The sequence below is a fragment of the Calonectris borealis genome, chromosome 20 (genome assembly GCF_964195595.1).
Source record: "Calonectris borealis chromosome 20, bCalBor7.hap1.2, whole genome shotgun sequence".
In the NCBI taxonomy this organism is placed as follows: Eukaryota; Metazoa; Chordata; class Aves; order Procellariiformes; family Procellariidae; genus Calonectris; species Calonectris borealis.
The window spans coordinates 1558551-1578757 of NC_134331.1; the positions used below are offsets into that span (position 1 = coordinate 1558551).

The 20207-nt window shown below is 69.8% G+C and overlaps 3 protein-coding genes across 4 annotated transcripts; 1 reads left to right on the forward strand and 2 right to left on the reverse strand.

Moving 5' to 3' along the window:
- Window positions 1-1971: 1971 nt before the first annotated feature.
- On the reverse strand, window positions 1972-3493 carry GPR142 (G protein-coupled receptor 142). The gene is made up of 2 exons (XM_075170086.1): window positions 3349-3493; window positions 1972-2840 (listed from the first exon to the last, which is right to left on the reverse strand). The coding sequence occupies exons 1-2, from the start codon at window positions 3482-3484 to the stop codon at window positions 1972-1974; spliced, it is 1005 nt and encodes a 334-aa protein (XP_075026187.1). The 5' UTR covers window positions 3485-3493.
- A 4632-nt stretch (window positions 3494-8125) lies between these two features.
- On the forward strand, window positions 8126-12065 carry BTBD17 (BTB domain containing 17). 2 transcript variants are annotated; one of them, XM_075170083.1, is made up of 3 exons: window positions 8126-8535; window positions 9691-10048; window positions 10376-12065. In XM_075170083.1, exons 1-3 carry the CDS (start codon window positions 8196-8198, stop codon window positions 11454-11456), a joined length of 1779 nt encoding a protein of 592 aa, XP_075026184.1. In that variant the 5' UTR covers window positions 8126-8195; the 3' UTR covers window positions 11457-12065. The 2 variants fall into 2 exon arrangements, with proteins under 2 accessions (XP_075026184.1, XP_075026185.1); XM_075170084.1 differs by having other exon boundaries at window positions 8395-8535; window positions 9772-10048.
- Window positions 12066-12597: 532 nt separating this feature from the next.
- KIF19 (kinesin family member 19) lies at window positions 12598-19955 on the reverse strand. The gene is made up of 19 exons (XM_075170122.1): window positions 19917-19955; window positions 19250-19330; window positions 17596-17706; window positions 17403-17490; window positions 17180-17316; window positions 16891-17016; window positions 16631-16813; window positions 16391-16537; window positions 16166-16288; window positions 15390-15545; window positions 15163-15266; window positions 14893-15052; window positions 14415-14685; window positions 14161-14255; window positions 13947-14119; window positions 13718-13851; window positions 13240-13532; window positions 12828-13062; window positions 12598-12695 (listed from the first exon to the last, which is right to left on the reverse strand). The coding sequence occupies exons 1-19, from the start codon at window positions 19953-19955 to the stop codon at window positions 12598-12600; spliced, it is 2754 nt and encodes a 917-aa protein (XP_075026223.1).
- Between the last annotated feature and the right edge of the window lie 252 nt (window positions 19956-20207).

Consider the following 20207-nt stretch of genomic DNA (forward strand, 5'->3'; position numbering starts at 1 on the left):
GACCGGAGCCCCTCGCCGCCGGCGGACGCGGTCAGCACGTTTCCACCTCCCTCTCCAAGTAAATAAGCGCTGCTTGGCGAGGGGGGGCCAGCAGCGATCCCGGCGTGCCGCAAGCGGGGCCAGAGCTCCTGCCAAACGCTGCCCTTGCCGGCAGAGCCCCCCGGCCCCGCCGCCCCTCCAGCCCTGGCGAAGGGCCCCAGGGTGGGATCCAGCCCTGGAAGCCCCCGGGGACGGGTGCCCGCCGGGCGGGAGGCACTGCCCGGGTTAATATCTAACCTCTTCCTGGTCCTGCTCTCCTCACATGCCAGAATTAATGGAGCGAGCACCTCCCAGGTGCCACCCGCGCCACCAGGTCGGGGTTTAACCCTGTCACCGGGAGCACGGGCAGAGCCGGATCCTGCCTGGCGTGAGGCAGCACGGCCGGCGGGGTCTGCCCGTGCAGGGGACTGATCCGGCTGCGGGGCCCCGGGTGCATCGCGGGCAGGCGGGTGCCTGCCGGTGCCGGTCAGCCCCACTGCCGGGGGGTCCTGGCTCATGCCAGGAGCACCGGGGGCGAACGCTGCGCCCCATCCCACCCCGGTGCCGGGCACAGCCGGGGCTCGGCGGGGGGGCGGGGGGGGTCTCCGTGCCCTGACTGGGCAGCCCAAATCCCCCCGGGGGGCGGCTGAGCCCCTGCCCCCCAGGGCAGCCCCCCTGGGTGCTGTCCTGCCCGGTCTCTGGGGAATTAGAGGGGAAAGGCTGGTCTGTTTGGGGGGGATTACGCTAAGGACCTTACGAGGGAATTAGGGTGGGGAGCGGGACGGGCAGGGCTGATGCGGGGGGCTGGGGGTGCCAGCTCCACAGGGCGTCGTGTCCCTGCCCTCTGGTGGCAGCTGGGGACAGGCAGGCTGGCACGGCACAGCCGCTCGCCCAGCGTCGCACCAGCTTGGCACTGGTGTAACTGGGAAGGCAGCACTGGTGCTGGGTGCACTCCATGGGGGGGGGGGCATCGTGAGCCCCCTCCCTTGCAGCCGGTGGGAGATGCTGCACCCTTGCGTTGGGGTGCACCCGGGGGCTGTAGCCTTGCAGGGCGGCTCTCCCGGGTGTCTCTGAGGGGTCCGGCTCCTCCAGAGCCCAGAGCCAAGACCCCCTGGACGCTCCCTTCCAGCACCCCCCGGGCACCAGGGCAGGAACACTGGGATGGGCAGGGCTGAGAGCTCGGGGCTGGGCAGAGGGACCCCGTGCCCGGGGGTGCTGGTGCAGGGTGCCCCCGTCCTGGCCACTTGCAGCGAGCCGGACCCAGGCAGAGTTTTGGTCTCAGTTTATGGAGGAAGGACCGTCCTGCTGGCACCCAGCGGACACCGCATCCTCGCCAGGGCCCGCAGGAGCTCACCTGCTCCCGTCACCCCTCACCACGGGGCAGCCGTGCCCGCTGGGTTCCCCGGGACCTTCAGTGCATTGCTTCAGCACGGGCTGGAGCTGATGCAGGAGCGCAGCCGAGAGCACGGTCACACTCCCTGGCCGTGGAAGCCCCATGAACCCCACGGCCACAGGGCTGGAGAGGAGCCCAGCCTGGGGGGGCACGCGTGGAGCAGGCAGCACCTCCTGCCACTGAGCTGGGGCACGTCCTTGCTGCCCCGTGGCCGAGTTTCCCGGGGGGCCGAACACCGCATGTCCCGAGGGGCTGAGCACGGGCAGGGCTGAGCTGCCTGTCCCGGTGCGATTCAGGGAGCGGGCAGGGGTCCCCGGGGTGCAGTGGGTGCTGCTGCCAGGCAGGGCAGCCCGATGGCCCCAGAGGAGCACAGCCAGCCAGCTGGGCACAACTTGCCACCACCACCGGCACCGGCATTAACCCCCAGCTCTGCGGAGGGGGGGCGTTGTGGGGGCAGCGTCCCTGGGGCAGGGTTTTGCTGGGTCCCGGGGTGATGCACGGGGCTGGGTGAGCACCGGGACCCCTGGCTGAGTGCCGCTCTGGCTGGCAGCAGCCCTGGCTCAGAGGGCCGTGCCGGCCAGCAGCTCCAGTGGTTTCAGGGCTGGGGGTGGGAAGCGGCCACTGCCGGGCCGGGGGCTGTGCCGGAGGTGGGCCCGGAACACCTCGCCCACCGTGCGGCGGAAGGTCTGGCTGACGAAGCAGTAGAGGAAGAAGTTGAGGGTGGTGTTGAGCATGGCCACCATGTTGGCGATGTCCAAGGCCAGGTGCACGCGCCAGTCCCTCTTGACCGAGGCCACGTAGAGGTGGCAGATTATGACGATGGTCCGGGGAGCCCAGAGCACGATGAAGACGGTGGTGACGGCCAGGAGAAGGGCCGTGGTCTTGCTCAGGTGGGGTCGGCTCCCCCCCGAGTGCCTCCGCTGCTTCAGCTTGCAGATGATGATAGAGTTGGTGGCCAGAAAGATGCTGCAGGGCAAGAAGTAGATGGTGACGCAGTGCACCCACTTGAGCACCATGTCCAGGGCGGTGGGGGGGTCGGCATCACGCCACACGTCCAGCCACCAGTAGAAAGGGATGCCCGTGGCCAGAGCCACGGCGAAGACGGCTGCGATGATCTTGCGGGTACGCTGTGGGTAGGAGACGGCACGGTACCGCAGCGGGTGGCAGAGGGCCACGTAGCGGTCCATGGTCAGCAGGACGCTGACCCAGATGGAGGCGTGGTTGGCCGTGAACTCCAGCACGTTGACGGTGTGGATGAAGGCGCTGGGCACCGCCCGGGCCAGGATGGCTGTCTGCAGGATGAAGCCCACAAAGATAATGAAGACCTGGGTGAGGATGTCGGAGGCGGTCAAGGCCAGCAGGTACCAGTACGATGACTTCTTGGTCCTCGTGGCCAGGCGGGACAGGGCCACGGCGGTCAGGACGTTCACTGGAGGGAGGGGAGTGATGTGCAGGGGTAAGACTCCAGGGCTCACAGCCCCCCCTGTCCACAGCACCCGGGACCCCGGGGGTGCCCAGGCTCTCCCAGGACCGCAGGGCGAGCGGCCCCAGGCCCCAGCTGGGGTGGGGAGCTATAAATATCACGGTGCGGTGGGGATTTGCTGAGCTGATTAATCTGTTCCGTGTGTCAGCCCAAGCAACGCAAATACCATCTGTCCCTGCTGCTGCGGCACCTGCCACGTGGGGCTGGGCGCTACAGCCGGGCACCGCAGCTGGGGCCGGCCCCGAGGCCGGGGGGACCGTGGGGACCAGGCTGGTTTCCCCCACCCCTGAGGACTCACCTCCCCATCCCCAAAAGCCCCAGGGCTGGGATGGGAGCTGAGGCTCTGCTGGCAGCAGAGGGCACAGGCTGGGCTGAGGGTGCACAGCTCAGATGAGGCAGGATGGGTGCTGCCCCCTGCTCTCCCGGGCAGCCCCCCCTGCCCCAGCCCCCTCACCTGGCAGCCCCAGCCCCAGCAGGACGCTGTAGTACACGATGGGGAAGACGCCGACCATGCAGGGTGACCGCTCCGGCTCCGACCGTGCCACCTCACTGGCCCACGCAACTGCCGTGCTGTTGGGCACCGGGATCATCGCCTTCCGCCACGGATCGACTGCGAGGGGAGACAGGGAGAGTCAGGGGGCCGAGGACCCCGTGGCACCTGGGCGGGGGCTCAGCCAGGACATGGTATAGGGGGCTCGGGGCAGGTTGGCTCCCATGGATGCTGTTGCGCCAGGTCTGCCCCCGTGTCTGCCTGCGATGGCACGTTTTGGAGCTGCCCGCTGTCCATGGATGCTGCAGGACAAGGGACCCAGGACCTAGCCCCTGTGGGGACACCGGGGTGACGGTCCCCATCCCCACAGCGGAGGGTGGTCTCGCTACCGGAGACACTCCTTGTTTATCTCCCCTGGCTCCATTTATCGCCTCGAAGAAAACTGGATTAAAACACCATGTTCTTGGGCGGCTGCCAGGGGCTGAGGCCCTGGCTCCCAGCCCCGGCTGGGTGCCACCCGCCGGGACCCAGCGGTGGGTGGTGGGGAGGACCCAGGGGTGCTGGGTGGGGCCTGTCCCCGCGGTGCCAAGGGGGGGGGTTGGCCATCTCCAGGCTGCCAGCCCGGGTCCTTTGCCAGCTCCTCAGGCAGGCCCGATGAGGCAGCGGGGCCGGGGGAATCTGGCAGCGGCGCGGCGCGGCGCTGCCCATGCCCATGCCCATGCCCATGCCCATGCCCATGCCCATGCCCATGCCCGCGCCCGGATCGGGCCCACGCTGCGCCCGACCATTCATAAACCCGGGCGGCACCACCCCTCTCCCGAACTCTGCGCTTCTATTGGCTAGAGGAGACCAGGCTTCACCCAATCAGAGAGGCATCCTCCAAGAATGGGGAGGCCAAACGTGAGCGCTGCGTTCTGATTGGTCAGAATCCCCCACTCCCAAAAATTAGCATCTCCCGCGGGGAACCGCGACCCCCCGGGCCCTGGCGCTGGGCGAGGGTGGGGCGTGGGGGGGTCCTGAGCCCGGGGGGGGTTGCGGGGAGGGGGTCTTCAGCCCGGGGGGGTGCGGGGTGGTCCTTAGCCCGGGGAGGGGTGCGGGGGGGGGTCCTCAGCCCGGGGGGATACGGGGTGCGTGGGGGGTCCTGAGCCCGGCGGGGAGTGCTACTGGGTACGGCTCCAGTCCCAGCCCGACACTGGCCCCACAGGGACCCCAACCCGGCCCAGTTCCAGTCACCGCAGAGCCCCGACGGCTCCGAGGGGCCACGTCTCCCCCCGTCGGTGCTCCCGTTCCGGGCCCCTCCCAGCGATGGATCTGCCCCCCCCAGCAGTGCCCGCGGTGTGGGGGGTCCCACCTCCCCGGTCCTGGGCGCCGGGGGGGCTTTGGCCTCTCCGTCTGGCCGGGATGGAAGCAGGGATCCTGAGCGGAGCCCCGGGCTGGGGGCGTGCCGGGGCGGGGGGAGAAGATGAGCAGGGGATGCCAATTAACTGCAGATTAGATCTGGCTAATCAGCAGGGGCAAGTCCAGACCCTTCACGTCCCCCAGGGAACTGGGGCATCGATCGGCTGCAGCTGCAGCGGGAACGCGTTAACCCTTTCCCAGCCCTGCTCCCGTCTGCTCTGCGGGGGGGTCTGGGCCCGGTCTGTTCCCCCTTGCTCCCCCCTACCCGTGGTCCTGCTCCCCAAGCCCTGCGGGAGATGGGCTCTCACCTCGGTGGCCCCCGTGCCACCCACTGGGTGTGCGGTGCCACCTTCCCTGGGCCGGAGAGCCACCGGTGTCTGTGTCCTCGCTGGTGTCTGTGTCCCCACCGGTGTCTGTGTCCCCACCGGTGTCTGTGTCCTCACTGGCAGCTGTGTCCCCACCGGTGGCTATGTCCCCGTCGGTGGCCGTGTGCCCTCCGGCACCTGCAGCACCGCACAGCCTCCCGGGGCGCGAGGGACGCGGGGCGGAGGGAGAGCGGCGTGGGCAGAGCCGCGGGCTGGGCTAGCGGGGCGGGAGGACGTCCCTGCACCCGCGGGTCCAGGGATGGGGTCACCTGGGAAGGCTGTGCCAAGCCTGAGTGACCGTGACAGAGCTCATCCCCACCCCAGAGCAACAGGGATGGTGGTCCGGGTGCTTGGGGACAGTTTGGGCCCCCCAATATACCCAAAGGCCTGTGTCACCAAGGCGGGGTGCATTGTTCCTGCACCCGGACCCCCAGCTCCCCTCCTTTGGGTGCTGGACCCCCAACTTCTCCTGGGTTTGCTGCACACCCCGAGGTGGGCTGGGGCCGGGCAGCGGTGGGTGCGGGCAGGCAGGGCTGCCCAAGCCTGGCGAGGTGCTGGGGACTGGTGCAGGTTCCCCAGCCCCTGCCCTCTGCAAGCAGGCAGCCAGGGTCCACGGCCACCTGCGGGGACTCAGAGGAGTGGGTCTGCGTGTGCACGTGTGAGTGTGCACGTGTGTGCATCCGCGTGTGCCTGCGTGTCCCTGCTGGGCTTTGCTCTGTGTGTGCCTGGGTGCCCTCTGGCACGCTGATGGCCCAAGCCGGAGGTAAAGCCTGCCCGTGCCTCAGTTTCCCCAGCAGCACAGGTAGGGGTGGGAAGGCTGATGTCCCCTGCCCGTCCCTGGGGTCGCCTAGCGCCCTGACTCCCGCCCCCCCCGGTGCCCCCCAGCCCACAGGGGCACAGCTGCGGGGCCGGCAGGAGCCGCCTGGCACGGGTCGCTTTGGTGAGCCAACCCTCCACCACCTCAGCCGCAATTACCGGAGCCAGCACAGCTGCTCTCTCCACCTCGCCAGTCCCCTGGTGATCCCCAGCACCAGTACCATGGTCCCCCACGTTCCCCCATGGCCCACAGCCCATGCCACCCTACCCTGTGGCCAGCTGATGCCCCCACGGGGGACACGAGGGTCCCTGGGCTGTAGGGTGCAGCCTGGGCTGGCACCGTGCCGGCGGCTCACCAGGCGCACGCTCCCGGCAAGCTGTTGTTTTGCAGGCAGGTGGTTAAATGAGGCATCGGTAGATGTGGTGAGCCATTAACCGGCCGTGCCGCGGCGGGGGCCCCTCGTCCCCCAGCCGGCCCGCGCCTCGCCGCGATGCAGGAATGCCCGCCTGGGCTGTGCGCTCTGCTTGCACCGCGCTCTTGGGGCTCCCCTGCCCCACGGGGCCACGGAGCTTGAGCCCCGGCCCCCCACCAGCCATGGCATCGCCCGCCCGCCTGCCTGTCCCTGCGAGGGGCCGGGCAGCCCTGGGAGCCTGGCACAGTGGTGGCTGGGCGGCTTGTACCCAGCCCCTCCACACGTGGGTCAGGGCCAGATGGGTGATCCCCACCCCCCCAGGAGCTGTGGCAACATCTGCCCACGCTCAACATCTGGAGACCCCGTCTAAGCCTGGGCCCCTCGCTCGCCCTCCCGGGCCAGGGCTCGGCTCCTCTTCCACGTGAGCCCAAAGCAAACCTGTCCTCAGAAGCCCTCGCCGGCACAAAAGCAGCCCCCGCCACGGCGGCAGCACCGGGCGGCACCGTGCCAGGGCCAGGCAAGCTGACGCGAAGGGGCAGATGGGCTGAGCACCCCCCACTCAGCGGGAGCCCCCCTGTCTGGCACAGAGCCCCGGCCACCGCCGTCCTACCCCACCGCATGCACCAACGGCCGCCTTCGCCCCACAAACCGCTCGCTCCCCGTCCCGCCGGCCACGGCACGGCCTCCCTCCCGCTGCCGGGTGCTGGTGCTGCCAGCGCTGACCGTGGCACGGCATCCCTCTGTGGGTCCTGGGGAGGGAGCGCGGCATGGAACGGGTGCCAGCTACGCCGCGCCGTCACCTCGCTCTGCAGCTGAACACAAAGCTGCAACACCGCGGGTGCCGGCACTAATCCCATCAGCCCGACAGATACTCGATAACCGGGAACGGCTGATATCCCCCCGCGCGGCGCCGGCACTGCCCCGCGCTGAAGGTCACAGCATCTCCCCGGTGGTGTCCCCAGGATGGGGGGGCCCAGGCGCTGCCCTTCACAGCATGCGGGGTCCTCCTGCACCCCAAGGTGACCTCGTGCAGCAGTCCTGGGGCTGAGTGCGGTGCCCGGCAGCTCCTGCCCAGGGAGCACCAAGCTGTGGGGCAGGGGGGGCTCCTGCCCGGCATGGCAGCCCCCCACCGCCTTCATGGGAAGCCCCGGCAGCGGGTAAGGGGCTGCCGTGCCCGTGCGAGCCGGGCTGCTGCCACCTGTGGGGTCTGTGCCCCCGGCTGCGCCCCAGCTGGGAGTCCCGGTCCTGGCTCCCCACCCCATGATGCCACTGGGGCCACAGACAAAAGTGGGGTGCACACCCCCCCCACTCCCACCCTGGGCTGCACACACAGAGGGGTGCCTATCTCCCGCAGCAGCGTGGGGGCACCCAGCACCACCCCCAGCCCCATGCCCGAGCTGCACTGGCCCCGGCGTGTGGCACTGGGGCTGCGGGGGGGCAAACGCCACCCCAGCCCCATTGTGAAGCCCCTCAAGAGCCGTCGGGGCAGGCGAGGTGCCAGCGGAGGCCGGCACAGGGCACTCGCACCGCGCAGGCAGCCTCTTGGCTGCAAAGGCTGGGAAAAGGGCAGGCAGTTCCTGCCGGCAGCCCGGATGCCATGGTGATGGGCTGCTGCCGGCATGAATACCCATGAGCCGGGGGGAGCGGGGAGGCCACGCCGAGCTGTGCCCTGAATGCAAAGACCCCGCTGCCGCATCCCGGCGGTCCGGCGGCACAAAGGGCTGCAGCCATGCATGGGGCTCCGGCACGGTATAGGGCTGTGGCGTGGCACGGCAGTGCCCAGCGGCAGCGGGAGCAGGCGGCAAACGGAGATGCCCCCATGCCGTGCCAGGGCTCACCAGGGCACCCCTTCACGCCACCCCGGGGTGCAGGGCTGGGGTCCGGGGTCAGGGTGGGATGGACGGGGGCTGGAAGCGGTTCCCTTGGTAACGGCCGGCCCCAGTTTCCACCAATCGATGTGCCGGCGCGGGCGCGCGGGCTGGGAGGGCTCGTGGCCTACATAAGCGCCAGGCGGGCACCGTGCGCCCGTGCCGCGCCGAGACCCGGCAGATGCGCTTGCAAAGCCATGGCCAGGCTGACGGGCGCCCAGCCCGTGGCCACCCGTCGCTGGGGCTGCGCCGCCGCTGCCTTCCTCCTCCTCCTCCTCACCGTGCAAGCCGGTAAGGGTGGCCGCGGTGGGGGGAGGTGTGGAGGGATCCCCATGCCGTGGGTCCCGCTGCCCTCGCTGGGTGCCAGGGTGGGGCTCGGCTGCGGCGCAGGTGTCCGGTGATGCCCGCGGGAGGCTGAGCACGGCTCTCCAGCAGCCGTCGCGGCGCCTAGGGAGGCTCCTGGACGTGCCGTGCCCCACGGTGCCCGGGAGGTGCCGGGGGCGAGAGCCGGGCTGTGCTCGCCGCTGCCCCGGGAGGGCTCGGTGCCAGGGGCAGCGATGCCCAGCACCGCGGGGTGAAGGGCTCCCGATCCCCTTCCCCATCCCTGCTCAGCGGGGCTTAAGCCGGCACTGGGAAGGGTAATCCGCCGGATCGCTGGCTGGCAAGATGGGATTTGAGAGAGATGGGGCCAAATTTGCCCTGGGGGAAGGGGTGGGAGTTGTGCCAGGCATGAGGGAGAGGAGGAGAAGGAGGAAGGCTCCCCGCACCTGCGAGAGCATGGAGACCCCTGTCTTGGTCCCCATCCCCGCTGGGAGCCTGGCATTGTGGGGACATGGACTTGGGGGGACGGTCACCCCCGGTGTGTGCCCAAGCCGGGGCCAGGCCGGGTGCTGGCACACGCAGCCGGAGCAGGGGGGCGAAACTTGGCCGGGCAGGAGGTGCTGGTTCGCGGCATCGGCAAGGAGGCAGGGATGACGCCGGGAGCAGGCACGGCGCGGCAGCTCAGCGGCACCGACCCGCAGCGATGCCGGGGCAGCCAGTGCGCCCAGGCTGCTCGGACCCCTGGATGTGGGGCAGAGCGTGCCTGGCTCCCCACGCCCACGGGCTCTCGTGTGCTCCCTGTGTCAGTCCGGGACGCGGGAGGTCAGGGGCAATGCCCAGGGCTCCCTCTGCCCGCACCGGGGCTGGCAGAGCAGGCTGGGAGCCAGCGCTGCCCGGCACAGGGCCATTTCCCAGCACGTCCCAGCCTGGGACATGGTGGTCTCACCCCTTTTGCTGCAGAAAAGCAGTTTTTTGGCTCCCAAGGACACAAATGTCCCCATGTCCCCTCGTCCTCCCCGCACCCCCTTGGCACCAGCCAGCCCTTCGGCACTGGGGGGAGCGGAGGGAGGATGTGCACAGAGCCGGGCTTCCCCAGCCCCCCCTTAACCACGCATCGCCCCACAGCAGGGCCCCACTCTGCTGTGCCCCAGCACCCCGTGCCCGGTTCTTGGGGTGCAGCACTGGGACGGTCCCATCTCCCCGCAGCCCAGAAAGCCGACCCTAGCGGCGACGCCACGGCGGCCACCATCAACCACTCGCTGACGCTGCTGCAGCGGCTGCAGGAGCTGCTGCAGAACGGCAACGGCAGCGACTCGGTGCTGCGGGTGCGCACGGCTGCCTCCGACGAGGCCAAGGTCTTCCACACCCACCAGCTGCTGCTCAGCCTCCAGAGCGAGGTCTTCGAGAGCCTCCTGCACAACCAGAGCGTCGTCACCCTGCATGAGCCGCCTGAGACTGCCGCGCTCTTCGAGAAGTTTATCAGGTACGTGGGGACCCCATGGGATGGGGACATCAGGAGGGACGCAGCTCTTCCGGGGACCACGGGGACCCCGTGGGATGGCGATGCTGGGAGGGATGCAGCCAAGGAGGGAGGATGCTCCCCTAGGGACCACGGGGACCCCACAGGATGGGATGCCCGGAGGGATGCAGCCAAGGAAGGGGAATGTTCCCTTGGGGACCACGGGGACCCCACGGCATGGGGATGCCTGGAGGAATGCAGCCAAGGAGGGACCGTGCTGCCCGGCTCTGGGCAGCGGATTGGGAAGGGGATGGGGGGACACCAGTGTCACCACCTCACACTCTGCCCCAGGTACCTGTACTGCGGGGGGGTCTCCATCCTGCTGCACCAAGCCATCCCCATGCACCAGCTGGCCAGCAAGTACCGGGTGTGGGGGCTGCAGCGCGGCGTGGCCGACTACATGAAGACCCACCTGGCCAGCGAGTCGAGCCAGGGCCACGTGGTGGGCTGGTACCACTACGCCGTGCGCATTGGGGACGCGGCGCTGCAGGAGAGCTGCCTCCAGTTCCTGGCCTGGAACCTCTCGGCCGTGCTGGGCAGTGCCGAGTGGGGCTCGGTGAGCGTGGAGCTGCTGCTGCTGCTGCTGGAGCGCTCCGACCTGGTGCTGCACAGCGAGTTGGAGCTCTACACCGCCGTGGAGGGCTGGCTCAGCCGCCGGCAGCCCGAGGGTCCCGTGGCTGAGCGGGTGCTGCGCGCCATCCGCTACCCCATGATCGCGCCCAGCCAGCTCTTCCGGCTGCAGGCGCAGTCGGCGGTGCTGGCGCGGCACTACAGCGCGGTGCAGGACCTGCTCTTTCAGGCTTTCCAGTTCCACGCCGCCTCCCCCCTTCATTTCGCCAAGTATTTCGACGTCAACTGCAGCATGTTCCTGCCCCGAAACTACCTCGCGCCCAGCTGGGGCTCCCAGTGGGTCATCAACAACCCGGCGCGGGACGACCGCAGCACCAGCTTCCAGACCCAGCTGGGTCCCAGCAGCCACGACGCCGGTAAGCGGGTGACCTGGAACGTCCTCTTCTCACCGCGCTGGCTGCCCGTCAGCCTGCGCCCCGTCTACTCGGACTCAGTCTCGGGCGCCGTCCAGCCGGTGCGCATCGAGGACGGTCGCCCCCGGCTCGTCATCACCCCGGCCATGAGCAGCCCCGACTTTGCGGGCGTCAGCTTCCAGAAGACGGTGCTGGTGGGCGTGCGGCAGCAGGGCCGCGTCTTGGTGAAGCACGCCTATAGCTTCCACCAGAGCTCGGACGAGACGGCCGACTTCCTCGTCCACGCCGATCTGCAGAAGCGCACCTCCGAGTACCTCATCGACAACTCCCTGCACCTCCACATCATCATCAAGCCCGTCTACCACTCCCTCATCAAGGTGAAGAAGTAACGAGGCAGAGCCGGGTCCCGCAGCTGGACTGGCCGCAGCCCCACGGGGGAGCTCGCGCTTGGTCCTCCTGCTCATAGGTAGATGGAGGTCTCCGTGGCGGGGGGTCCCGGGGCTGCTCTCCGCCGCCCACCCCCTCCCCGATTGTCCCCCTGCCATGTCCTGTCCCCACCGCTGTCCCTGGGTGCCTGCGGGGAGCTGGGGACGGGGGACACGGGGAGCCCCCCAGCCCTGTGTGGGTGGTGCAGGAGGTGAAACGTGCAGCCCACAGCCCCGCGGTGCAGCCCCGTCCCAGGCTCACAAAACCCAACAGGGAGAAGATGGGGACAGGGACAGCCTGGCCCTCCTGTGATGCCACCCCTGCGGCACTGGGGTCCCTCTGTGCCTGGCAGCGAGGCCACGGCACTGGGTCTGGCTGCTGGCATGGGTATCCCAGCCGCAGCACCCCAGGGCTCAGCGATGAGCTGGGTGCCTGCCCAGACTGGGGTGGGTGGTCCGGCTGCCTCCCCAGCGGAGGAGGCTTGGGGGGCACTGTCCCTGCTCACGGCCAGCAGCTGCCCCTGCCCCTACCCAGGCACCCCCACCCCCTTCCTAATAAAAGCAGAAAACGAGCGTGGGGCGTGCGGGGGCGTCTTTGGGGGGTTCCCCGTCCCCGGGGCCAGGCAGGGGCTGTGCACAGCGGTCACACCACTCCCCGGCTCAGCACGTCTCCTTTTAATGTGACCCCTCGGAAGGACAGACGCCCGTCCAGACGCCCTGCGCCCAGGTGGTCCCATCGGTACCCGGCGGTGCTGGGTGGATGGCTGCGTCTGCCGGGTGCTGAGCACCCACGAGGGCCCTTCCCGGAGCAGCCACGTGGCTCCGACCGGGGTCACTGCCTGGCACGGCTGCGTCCCTCCCTGGGGACTTGGGTCCCTGCCTCGGGGTGGGTTTGGCACGGGGAGGGCTGGCCCCCTGCCCTGCTCTAAGCCCCTCGGCCCCAGCCGTGCCCACAGCAGGGTTGGCACTGGGGGGCTGCACGGGCATGGGGTGCCACGGGTAGCCCTCGGCACGGGGTATGCCACACGGTGCTGGGCTGGCAGGACGGGCACTCAGCTTGCTGGCTTGGCACAGGATCTGGTCCCCCTCCCGCAAGGCGCTCGGGTCACTGCTGGTGACTCCCTCCATCCTTGCTGGAGGCCCTGGCACCTTTCCTGGTGACGCAGCCGAGCCGCGGGCACTGGCCCTTCCTTGGGGGGAGAGCTGGAGGGGGAGAGGCAGAGATGGGACCTCAGCACCTGGGGGAGGGGCACTTCAGCAGCAGCGCTGGGTGCTGGGCTGGGGCGCAGGGAGGGGGCGATGGCCCCTGCACCCCATCCCCAGCCAGGGGCTCACCTGGCAGCTGGCTGTGCGGGGGCTTTGCTTTGGAGGGCTTTGCTTTGGGGGGCCTTTGCAGGGCTTTGGGGGGTCCCTGGGTGCTGGCTGCCTGCACCCGCACCAGCACGGCATGCTCGGAGTGGCTCTGCAGCATGGGGGACGGCAGCGGGGGGGCCCTGGGGGCCACCAGCCGGAGAGAGGGTCTGCGGGCACGGCGCTTTGGGGAGGACGCATGCCGTAGGGCGCCGACACCCTGATGGCAGGCAAAGGGATGCCAGGGGGAGCTGAGGGTGGCCTTCCCACCCTGCCCTCCTCCCCAGGGCACGGCACCGCCACCGGCACCGCTCTCCTGGAGCCCGGAGCCCCACCGCCTCCCGGGTCAAGTCAGTGCTGCCTTGCCGGGGGCACGGCCCCCCGAGCCTGTACCTACCCCACAGCCGGTGACCTCGAAGGACTGTGACCGCCTCCATCGTCTGCCTTCCAGCGTCTCCTCCTTCCTCCCCGGCTCCCTGCTGCCCTTCTTGCGCACCCGCAGCCAGGCGCCTGGGGAGCGGGTGGCTGTCCCCACCAGGCTGTCCTCGCTGTCAGCATGCCGCAGCTCAGGGCCACCTCGCTCCTCCGCGGACGCCGGTGGGTGCAGGCAGGCGCTCTCCGGGATGCGGGACCGGCGCTGGGTGGCTTTAGCCACGATGCTTTTGGTGCTGCTTAACACGTCCTGGCACTCTGCGGCACGGCGGAACCGTCAGCGGGGCACGGCCACCCATCCAGCCCCGCCAGCAGCTCCACTCACCCCTGCCTGCTGCCACCACTGCCTCTGAACTGGTCCCACTGCCCGGAGGGGAGTCATGCCGGGTGCTCAGGCTGGCCCATGACGTGTGCTGCTGGGACACACACATAAGCATCCCCACCTCGGGGCTTCAGTGCTGGGGGCACAGCTCTGCTCACCTGGGCCACCGTGCCCCGGCTGGGAGGTGGGGTGGGCACCACCGCGCTCCCCAGCTGCTGTGCCCGTGGGGTCTTCTTGAACATGGGGGTCAGGGCACTGCCGGAGAGGGGACACCCCTTACCCTCTGCCACGGTGGCTGCGGGGTGTGTGCAGCCCTATGTGCCCAGGGGGTGGTGGATTCCCACTCGTACCTGTCCCCCGTGGGGCGCAGGGGTGGGAGGGCATCATGCCGCGGTGGTGTGGGGTGCTCGCGGCCCTGTGCCCACCCGCTGTCCCGGTCCGTGTCCGGCAGGCTCTCTGCGCCAGTCACCTGCGGGATCTTGGGCAGGGACGTGCCCTGGGCAGGGGACAGGGGGTGAGTGCCCTGCCTGGGGTGCGGGGGGGTGCCCTGCCACCCTGCCCTACCTCGAGGGTGCCAGTGTCCCTGGGGCACCCCGCCAGCTCCCGCAGGTAGGCCTCGTACAGCTCCTCCAGCGGCCGCGGCACTGACAGCCGGTGGTCTGCCAGGGAGAGGGCAGGGTGGTGACCATCAGCCGGCCTCAGGTGGCAGCGTCGTGGCTATGTCACGACACCAGGGGGACAGCGACACTGCAGGACTCCCCGTGCGACAACACACGAGAGGCCCCTTTGACATGGCAGAAGTCACGGGAGGGACGCACCAGCGATGAGCTGCCGCTGCTGCTGGATAATGCGGGCGCAGAGGGCCCGGTGCCGGTCGAAACGTTGCGTGGCGGCGACTGGCGGGTGCCGGAGGCCACCCTTGAGCAGGGTGCGGGAGCGCGTCTCTGCCGTCTCCAGCTCCAGCTGGTGCAGACGGCACAGCAGGGCCAGCACCTCCTGCGGCTCCTCCGAGCTGCTCCGACGCCGCAGGGCCTCCTCCAGCCGCCGCACGTGCTGCTGGCTCTGCCGGGAGCCCCGCGCCAGCTCTGCCTGCAGGCACGCAGGGGGGTCAGGGTCCCTGCCACGGGATCGGCATCCCTGCCACGGGCCCTTGCCCCTGACCCGCACCCCAGTCCGTGAGTATCCATGTCCCCCCAGGGCTGCTGGGGGACCCGTGCTGCCGGGCTGAGACTTGTCAAACTCAGGTCGCTGGTGATGGGGTTTCAGCTGCCGGCGGTGGGGACGGGGCTCCCAAACCTTCCGCTGCTGGAGCCTGCCCTGCTCCTCCACCAGAGCCGCGATGCTTTCACGGGCAGTGGCCACGTCGGGTGGCTCTGGCATGTCCAACCGCTTGTCCCCTGCGTCTGAGTCCCTCTTGCTGTCACTGGGGCCGTCCGGCTCCCCCCGCCCCTCCTTGCTCCACTGCCAGCCCTGCCGCGTCCTGCTGCGGGGAGGAGGAGGTGGTCTCACCCCCAGCCTGGCTTGCCGGGGGACCCCATCCCTGGGTGGGGCTTTGCACCCACATACTGGGCGAGGGCGAGGAGGTTCTGGGCGTGCAGCTCGGTGCCCTCCAGGCGGAGGAGGAGGTGGCGCAGGGCTGCCCGCTCGCGGCGGGCACCGGGCAGCTCTTCCTGCACGAGACCCCGCTCTGGGTGGGTGCAGCAGGCAGCACGCAGCTGAACCTGGGCTGGAGGCACGGGGCATCAGCGCCGAGTCCGTCGGGGCTGAGGGAGGGTGGGGGGGCCGGGCCTTACCCGGATAGAGGGGGGGTCCCGGCGCTCACCCTGCCCCGGCTGCCCTGGCTCGGCGTCCCCCTGGCCCTGGAGGCGCTGGATCTCCCTGTGCAGGTCAGCCACGACGCTGCCATACTGTGCCACACGGTACGAGACGCTGAGCAGGTTGTGCCTCACCTGGGACGGGGCTGGTGTGAGCGTCCCATGGCCCCGGCACAGCCCAGCCCCAAGCAGGGTCCTGAGTGGGGTCCCTGAGCAGGACAGAGCTGGTGGAGCAGGTCCCCAAGTACGTCTCTGAGTAGGGTCCCCAAGCAAGGTCCCCAGGCAGAGCATGGCTGTATCCCCATCGGGTCCCCAGGCAGTGCATGGCTGCAGAGCATGTCCCCATCGGGTCCCCAGGCAGTGTCCCCAAGCAGTGCATGGCTGCAGAGCATGTCCCCATCGGGTCCCCAAGCAGTGTCCCCAAGCAGTGCATGGCTGCAGAGCATGTCCCCATCGGGTCCCCAGGCAGTGTCCCCAAGCAGTGCATGGCTGCAGAGCATGTCCCCATCGGGTCCCCAGGCAGTGTCCCCAAGCAGTGCATGGCTGCCGAGCATGTCCCCATCGGGTCCCCAGGCAGTGCATGGCTGTGGAGCAGGTCCTGAGCATCCCCCAGGCAGCAGAGCAGTGCCCCCAGTGGTTCCCCTGCTCCAGGCACCCATGGGGCAGCGTAGGGACAAACACCTCGTGCCCTCCCTTTAGGGGGGCAGTGGGGCCAGGGCTGCTCGGGGAGGGGGCTAGGGAGCTCCTGGCCCTACCGTGGTGCGGATGCTCTTGGCGCGGTGGGCATAGGCGAGGGTGCTGCGGGACTCCTCGAAGGCGGTGCTGGCCGGGCTGATGTGGGCGATCATCACCGTGCGGCTGTTGCCCCCGAGCGAGTCCTGGCCACGGAGAGCATGGCTGAGAGGGACCGGGGTGGGGGCAGCCTGTGCCCCCTCCCCAGCTGGGACCCCGCCAGGGGGAGCTGGGACCCCCGGCCGCACCTTGAGCAGGCGGGTCAGCTTGCTGTCGCGGTAGTTGATGTACTTGGTACGCGCCTGGTTGCTCAGGGCCTTGATGCAGTTGCCCAGGGCCAGCAGCGAGCGGTTGATGTGGGCTCCCTCCTTCATCCTCTGCCCGCAGTTCTGAGTCTGGGCAGGGAGGGGAAGGCAGAGGGAAAAACCTGGCAAAAGAGGGGCCGGCGGGGCTCCCTGGCCTTGCAGCCCCCCAGGTGGGTGCCGTACCTGCGCCGCCCGCTCGGAGCCCGCCAGGTCGATCAGGAAGAGGCGGCCGTGGCGCAGTCCCCCGCCCTGGCGCCGCTGGCGCACGGTGACCTGTAGCACTGCGTGGGAGCGTGACGAGGTGCGGTTGACGGCCGTGGGCTCCTGCGTCCGCTGCCTGTTCCCCCGTGCCAGCAGCTGCATGACCTGGGGCAGATGGGCAGCGCCTGGCAGGGGCGACTCACCGGATCCCCCCCATGCCCCATGGGTGCCCCTTGGCTCACCTCCTCGGCGTTGATGGCGGAGACCTCGGTGATGCCGGCCACCTGGACAGTGCCGCTGGCGTCCTCCCGCAGCTGCAGGCAGCCCAGCGAGGGGTTCAGCAGGTCCCGGATCATCTCGTTGTAGATCTGGGCAGGGGGAAGGAGCTGGGCATGTCCCCCGCAGCGTGGGGACCCGCGGGGACACGGCATCCCACGCTGGGTGCAAAGACGCCCGGTTTGGGGCCGCGTGCCACGTGCTGTCCCCTGCCCTCTCCAGGGAAGGGGATGTCCCCATACCGCCCCGCCGCACCTCGAGGTAGGACATGGAGACCTCATACTCCATGTCACCGCTGGTGTCCTCGATGGCCTGGAAGAGGTCACCCAGCGTGCGGGCGCAGATGCCGGGCTCGCCGTCGGTGCCCAGCATGGTGTAGGTCTTCCCACAGCCTGGGGGAGAGGAGAGGACTCGCTCAGGGCTGGGACCCCCACCGTGGCTATGGAGCTGGCCCCCTCCCCGGCCCCACACCCCTCACCAGTGGGGCCGTAGGCAAAGACGGTAGCGTTGTAGCCAGAGATGACGCCTGCGACGAGGCCCCGGGTGGTGGCACGGTACACGGTCTCCTGCGGGAGGGAGAGAGACCCTGGGGTGCATCCTGCTGTCCCCCACCTCCACCCGCTGCCCCGGGCGCCCCAGTCTGCCTCCCCGCCGTGCCCCGAGGGACCCACCTGGGTGGCTGTGGAGTCAAAGGCCACGTCGAAGACGTAGGATTTCTCCCGTGAGCGGCTGGCGCGCAGGACATCATCGGCGTCTTCCATGGGGTCTCGCAGCACCACGACCTGCCAGGGTACGTGAGCGGGGCTGGCCAGGGGGCACGCACCGGCCCCAGGCACCCACCACAGCTCTGCTCCGAGGTCACCTCCAGCCTCCCGTGGAGGCACAGCAGACGCTGGGCATTGCACCACCCTTAATGGTGCTAATTAGCACCCGGTTGGGCCCCAAGGTGTAACGAGGCACTGGGAGCCCCGTGGGCGGGTGGCATTGTGAGCACAGATCCCCCGGGACGTGCACGGACAGACAGATGCACCAGGACGCTCTCCCCAGCCCTCACACCGGGTGTCCCTGCAGCACGGCTCCCCGGGAGCACCGGGGTGGCCCGTGTCTGCCGAGCAGCTCCATCCCGGCCGGTGGGCGAGGGGCCCCGTGGGAGAGCACATCACCCCACCAGTGACTGGGTTCCCGGAGCCCTGGGGGGACCTGGGTTTCAGAGCCCAGGCATCAGCACCCTGGCGCTGGGTAATGTAATCGCTCGCCCCTGCTGGCCCCAGGAGCTGGTGGGGACCGAGCACCCTGCCCAGGCATCGTCTGCGTGTCCCGCGGGGGAATGGCTTGCTCAGAGCTGCATCTTCCCCCCATGCTCCTGCCCGGGTACCCCGCATCGCCCACAGCAAAGACAGAGCCAAGGGGGGCTCCCTGGCATGGGGGGGGCACCTTGGCATGGGGGGACCACCGGGATGTGCTCCCCAGTGGTTTTGAGCCCTCGTGGGACCCCGTGGGCATCCCTCCCCTGCTTTGCCGGGGCCAGCGTCCCCGCCGTGCCGGGGCGCAGGAGGTGCCTGGGCCGGTGCTGGTGCTGGCGGCGCAGGGCCCTTTGTTCTCCTGAATCGTCCCATTGTCCCCAGGCTGGGCCGGGGCTCAAAGCCAGCTCTGTCTGCGGTGCCAGGGGACCTGCCGAGCTGGCTGTCCCACTGCACCCACCTGGGCACGGCGGCACAAAGGCACCTCTGTGAGTGCGGCCCGCCAAGGTGACCGCTGCCCAGGCACCGCGAGGCGGTTGGGCATGTCGGCACCCCACAGGGATCCTGCGTGTCCCTGTCCCTGTGTGGAATGTCCCCTCGCAGGGTCCCCTGCTCCCAGCATCCCTGCCGGTTCCCATTGCAATGCAGATTTTGACCTTTCCCGTAAGGCAAGCTGCTCCCTCGCTGCTGCCCTACTTCCACCTCCGCCCCCCTTGCATGGTCCCCCCCTCCGCCCAGGACTGGGGACAGGGACAGGCAGCGCGAGTGTCCCACAGCACTGCAGGAAGGGGGGCTCCTGACCCAGAGCCCCCAGAGTTTCCCACCCTACTGCTTTGTTATTGTAGGGTCTCCTGCAGGGGCTGCAAGGCTGCGGGGTGCCCCCCCAGCCTGTGCCTGGCACACGTGGGCATCGCACACAGCGCTGGGTGCTGCCAGGGCCATCCCAGTGCAGGCACTGCGCTGAGGGTCGCATCCTGCCCTGGGGTACCTGGCCCTGTTGACCCCGCGGGATGGGCAGGGGGGGCAAAGCACCAGGGCCAGGCGGTGCCCGATGAACCCGGGGGTACCGGTCCCGCAGCCGTACCTGCTCATCCACGCGGTGGGCGATGGGCCTGGCCCCCTCTGCCAGCTCGGCCGTGCTCATCGGACGGATGCGAAGAGCCACCTGCAAGACACCGGGGGTGAGCGCGGGGCGGCGGGGATGGGGACAGGGGGACGTGGACACGGACCTGCACGCGAGCCATCGTGGCGCGGTCCGGCAGCCGAGGCTTTGGCAGCGCGATGTTGACGCAGCCTCCAGGACCCCCCCATGTCGGGAGCTGCAATTAGAGGTTCATTTTCCTGGGACGAAAGCGAACACCGCTGGGACCAGCCTTAAAGGTGCAGCCGGGCAGCGTGCCCTCCTGCTGGCACCTGGCCCCTCGCCGACGTGGCTGTGTGGTGGCCCAGCAGGAGTGGGGGGACCATGAGAGGGGCTGGTGCCATGCCTCTGTGCCCCTGAACCCCCCAGGGTGCCCCAACGGCATCCGCCAAACCAGCCTTGCGGTGCCAAGGTGCGGCGGGGACGGCTGCTCCGTGGGGTGGCAAGACAGGCAAGCCACGCCAGCCACCCTGTCCCCCTCACGTCCCCCACCTTCCTGCCGCGTCCCAGCCCTGTGGGGTGCAGCCGTGGGGTGGATCCAGGCGTCCCCCCTGCCCTCGGCAGTGGTGCTGCTCCCCTCGGGGACAGTGTGCCACTGGCCAGGACTCACCGCCAGCTGCTGGTCCTTGCTGTCCCCTGGAGCCTTCATGTCCTCGCTAGGGCACGGGGGCCGAGGGGAGCCTGTGAGCGGAGGTGCCCCATGGAGGGTGCATGGGGTGCGCTGATCCCTGCTCTATCCCCTCGCTGCAGCCCCGTCCCTAAGCACCCCCACTGCCTGTGGGAGGGCTCAGCGGGGCACCTCCAGCCCAGCCTGGTTCTCCTGGTTCTCCCCGCTTCCTTCCTCAGGCACTGGCACAGCCCCTCTGCCCTCCTGGGGGGGACTGTGGGCCTGGCCCCATGG

Excerpts from the sequence above, each read along its gene's own strand:
- GPR142 (XM_075170086.1), bottom strand. The coding sequence starts at position 3,484 with ATGATCCCGGTGCCCAACAGCACGGCAGTTGCGTGGGCCAGTGAGGTG. Across the intron at positions 2,841-3,348 it reads GCTGGGGCTGGGGCTGCCAG|TGAACGTCCTGACCGCCGTG; the intron begins GTGAGGGGGCTG and ends CCCTCCCTCCAG.
- BTBD17 (XM_075170083.1), top strand. The coding sequence starts at position 8,196 with ATGCCGTGCCAGGGCTCACCAGGGCACCCCTTCACGCCACCCCGGGGT. Across the intron at positions 8,536-9,690 it reads CCTCCTCACCGTGCAAGCCG|CAGGGCCCCACTCTGCTGTG; the intron begins GTAAGGGTGGCC and ends ATCGCCCCACAG. Across the intron at positions 10,049-10,375 it reads CTCTTCGAGAAGTTTATCAG|GTACCTGTACTGCGGGGGGG; the intron begins GTACGTGGGGAC and ends ACTCTGCCCCAG.
- KIF19 (XM_075170122.1), bottom strand. The coding sequence starts at position 19,955 with ATGAAGGCTCCAGGGGACAGCAAGGACCAGCAGCTGGCG. Across the intron at positions 19,331-19,916 it reads GCAAGGACCAGCAGCTGGCG|GTGGCTCTTCGCATCCGTCC; the intron begins GTGAGTCCTGGC and ends GGTGTCTTGCAG. Across the intron at positions 17,707-19,249 it reads CCCACCGCGTGGATGAGCAG|GTCGTGGTGCTGCGAGACCC; the intron begins GTACGGCTGCGG and ends GTACCCTGGCAG.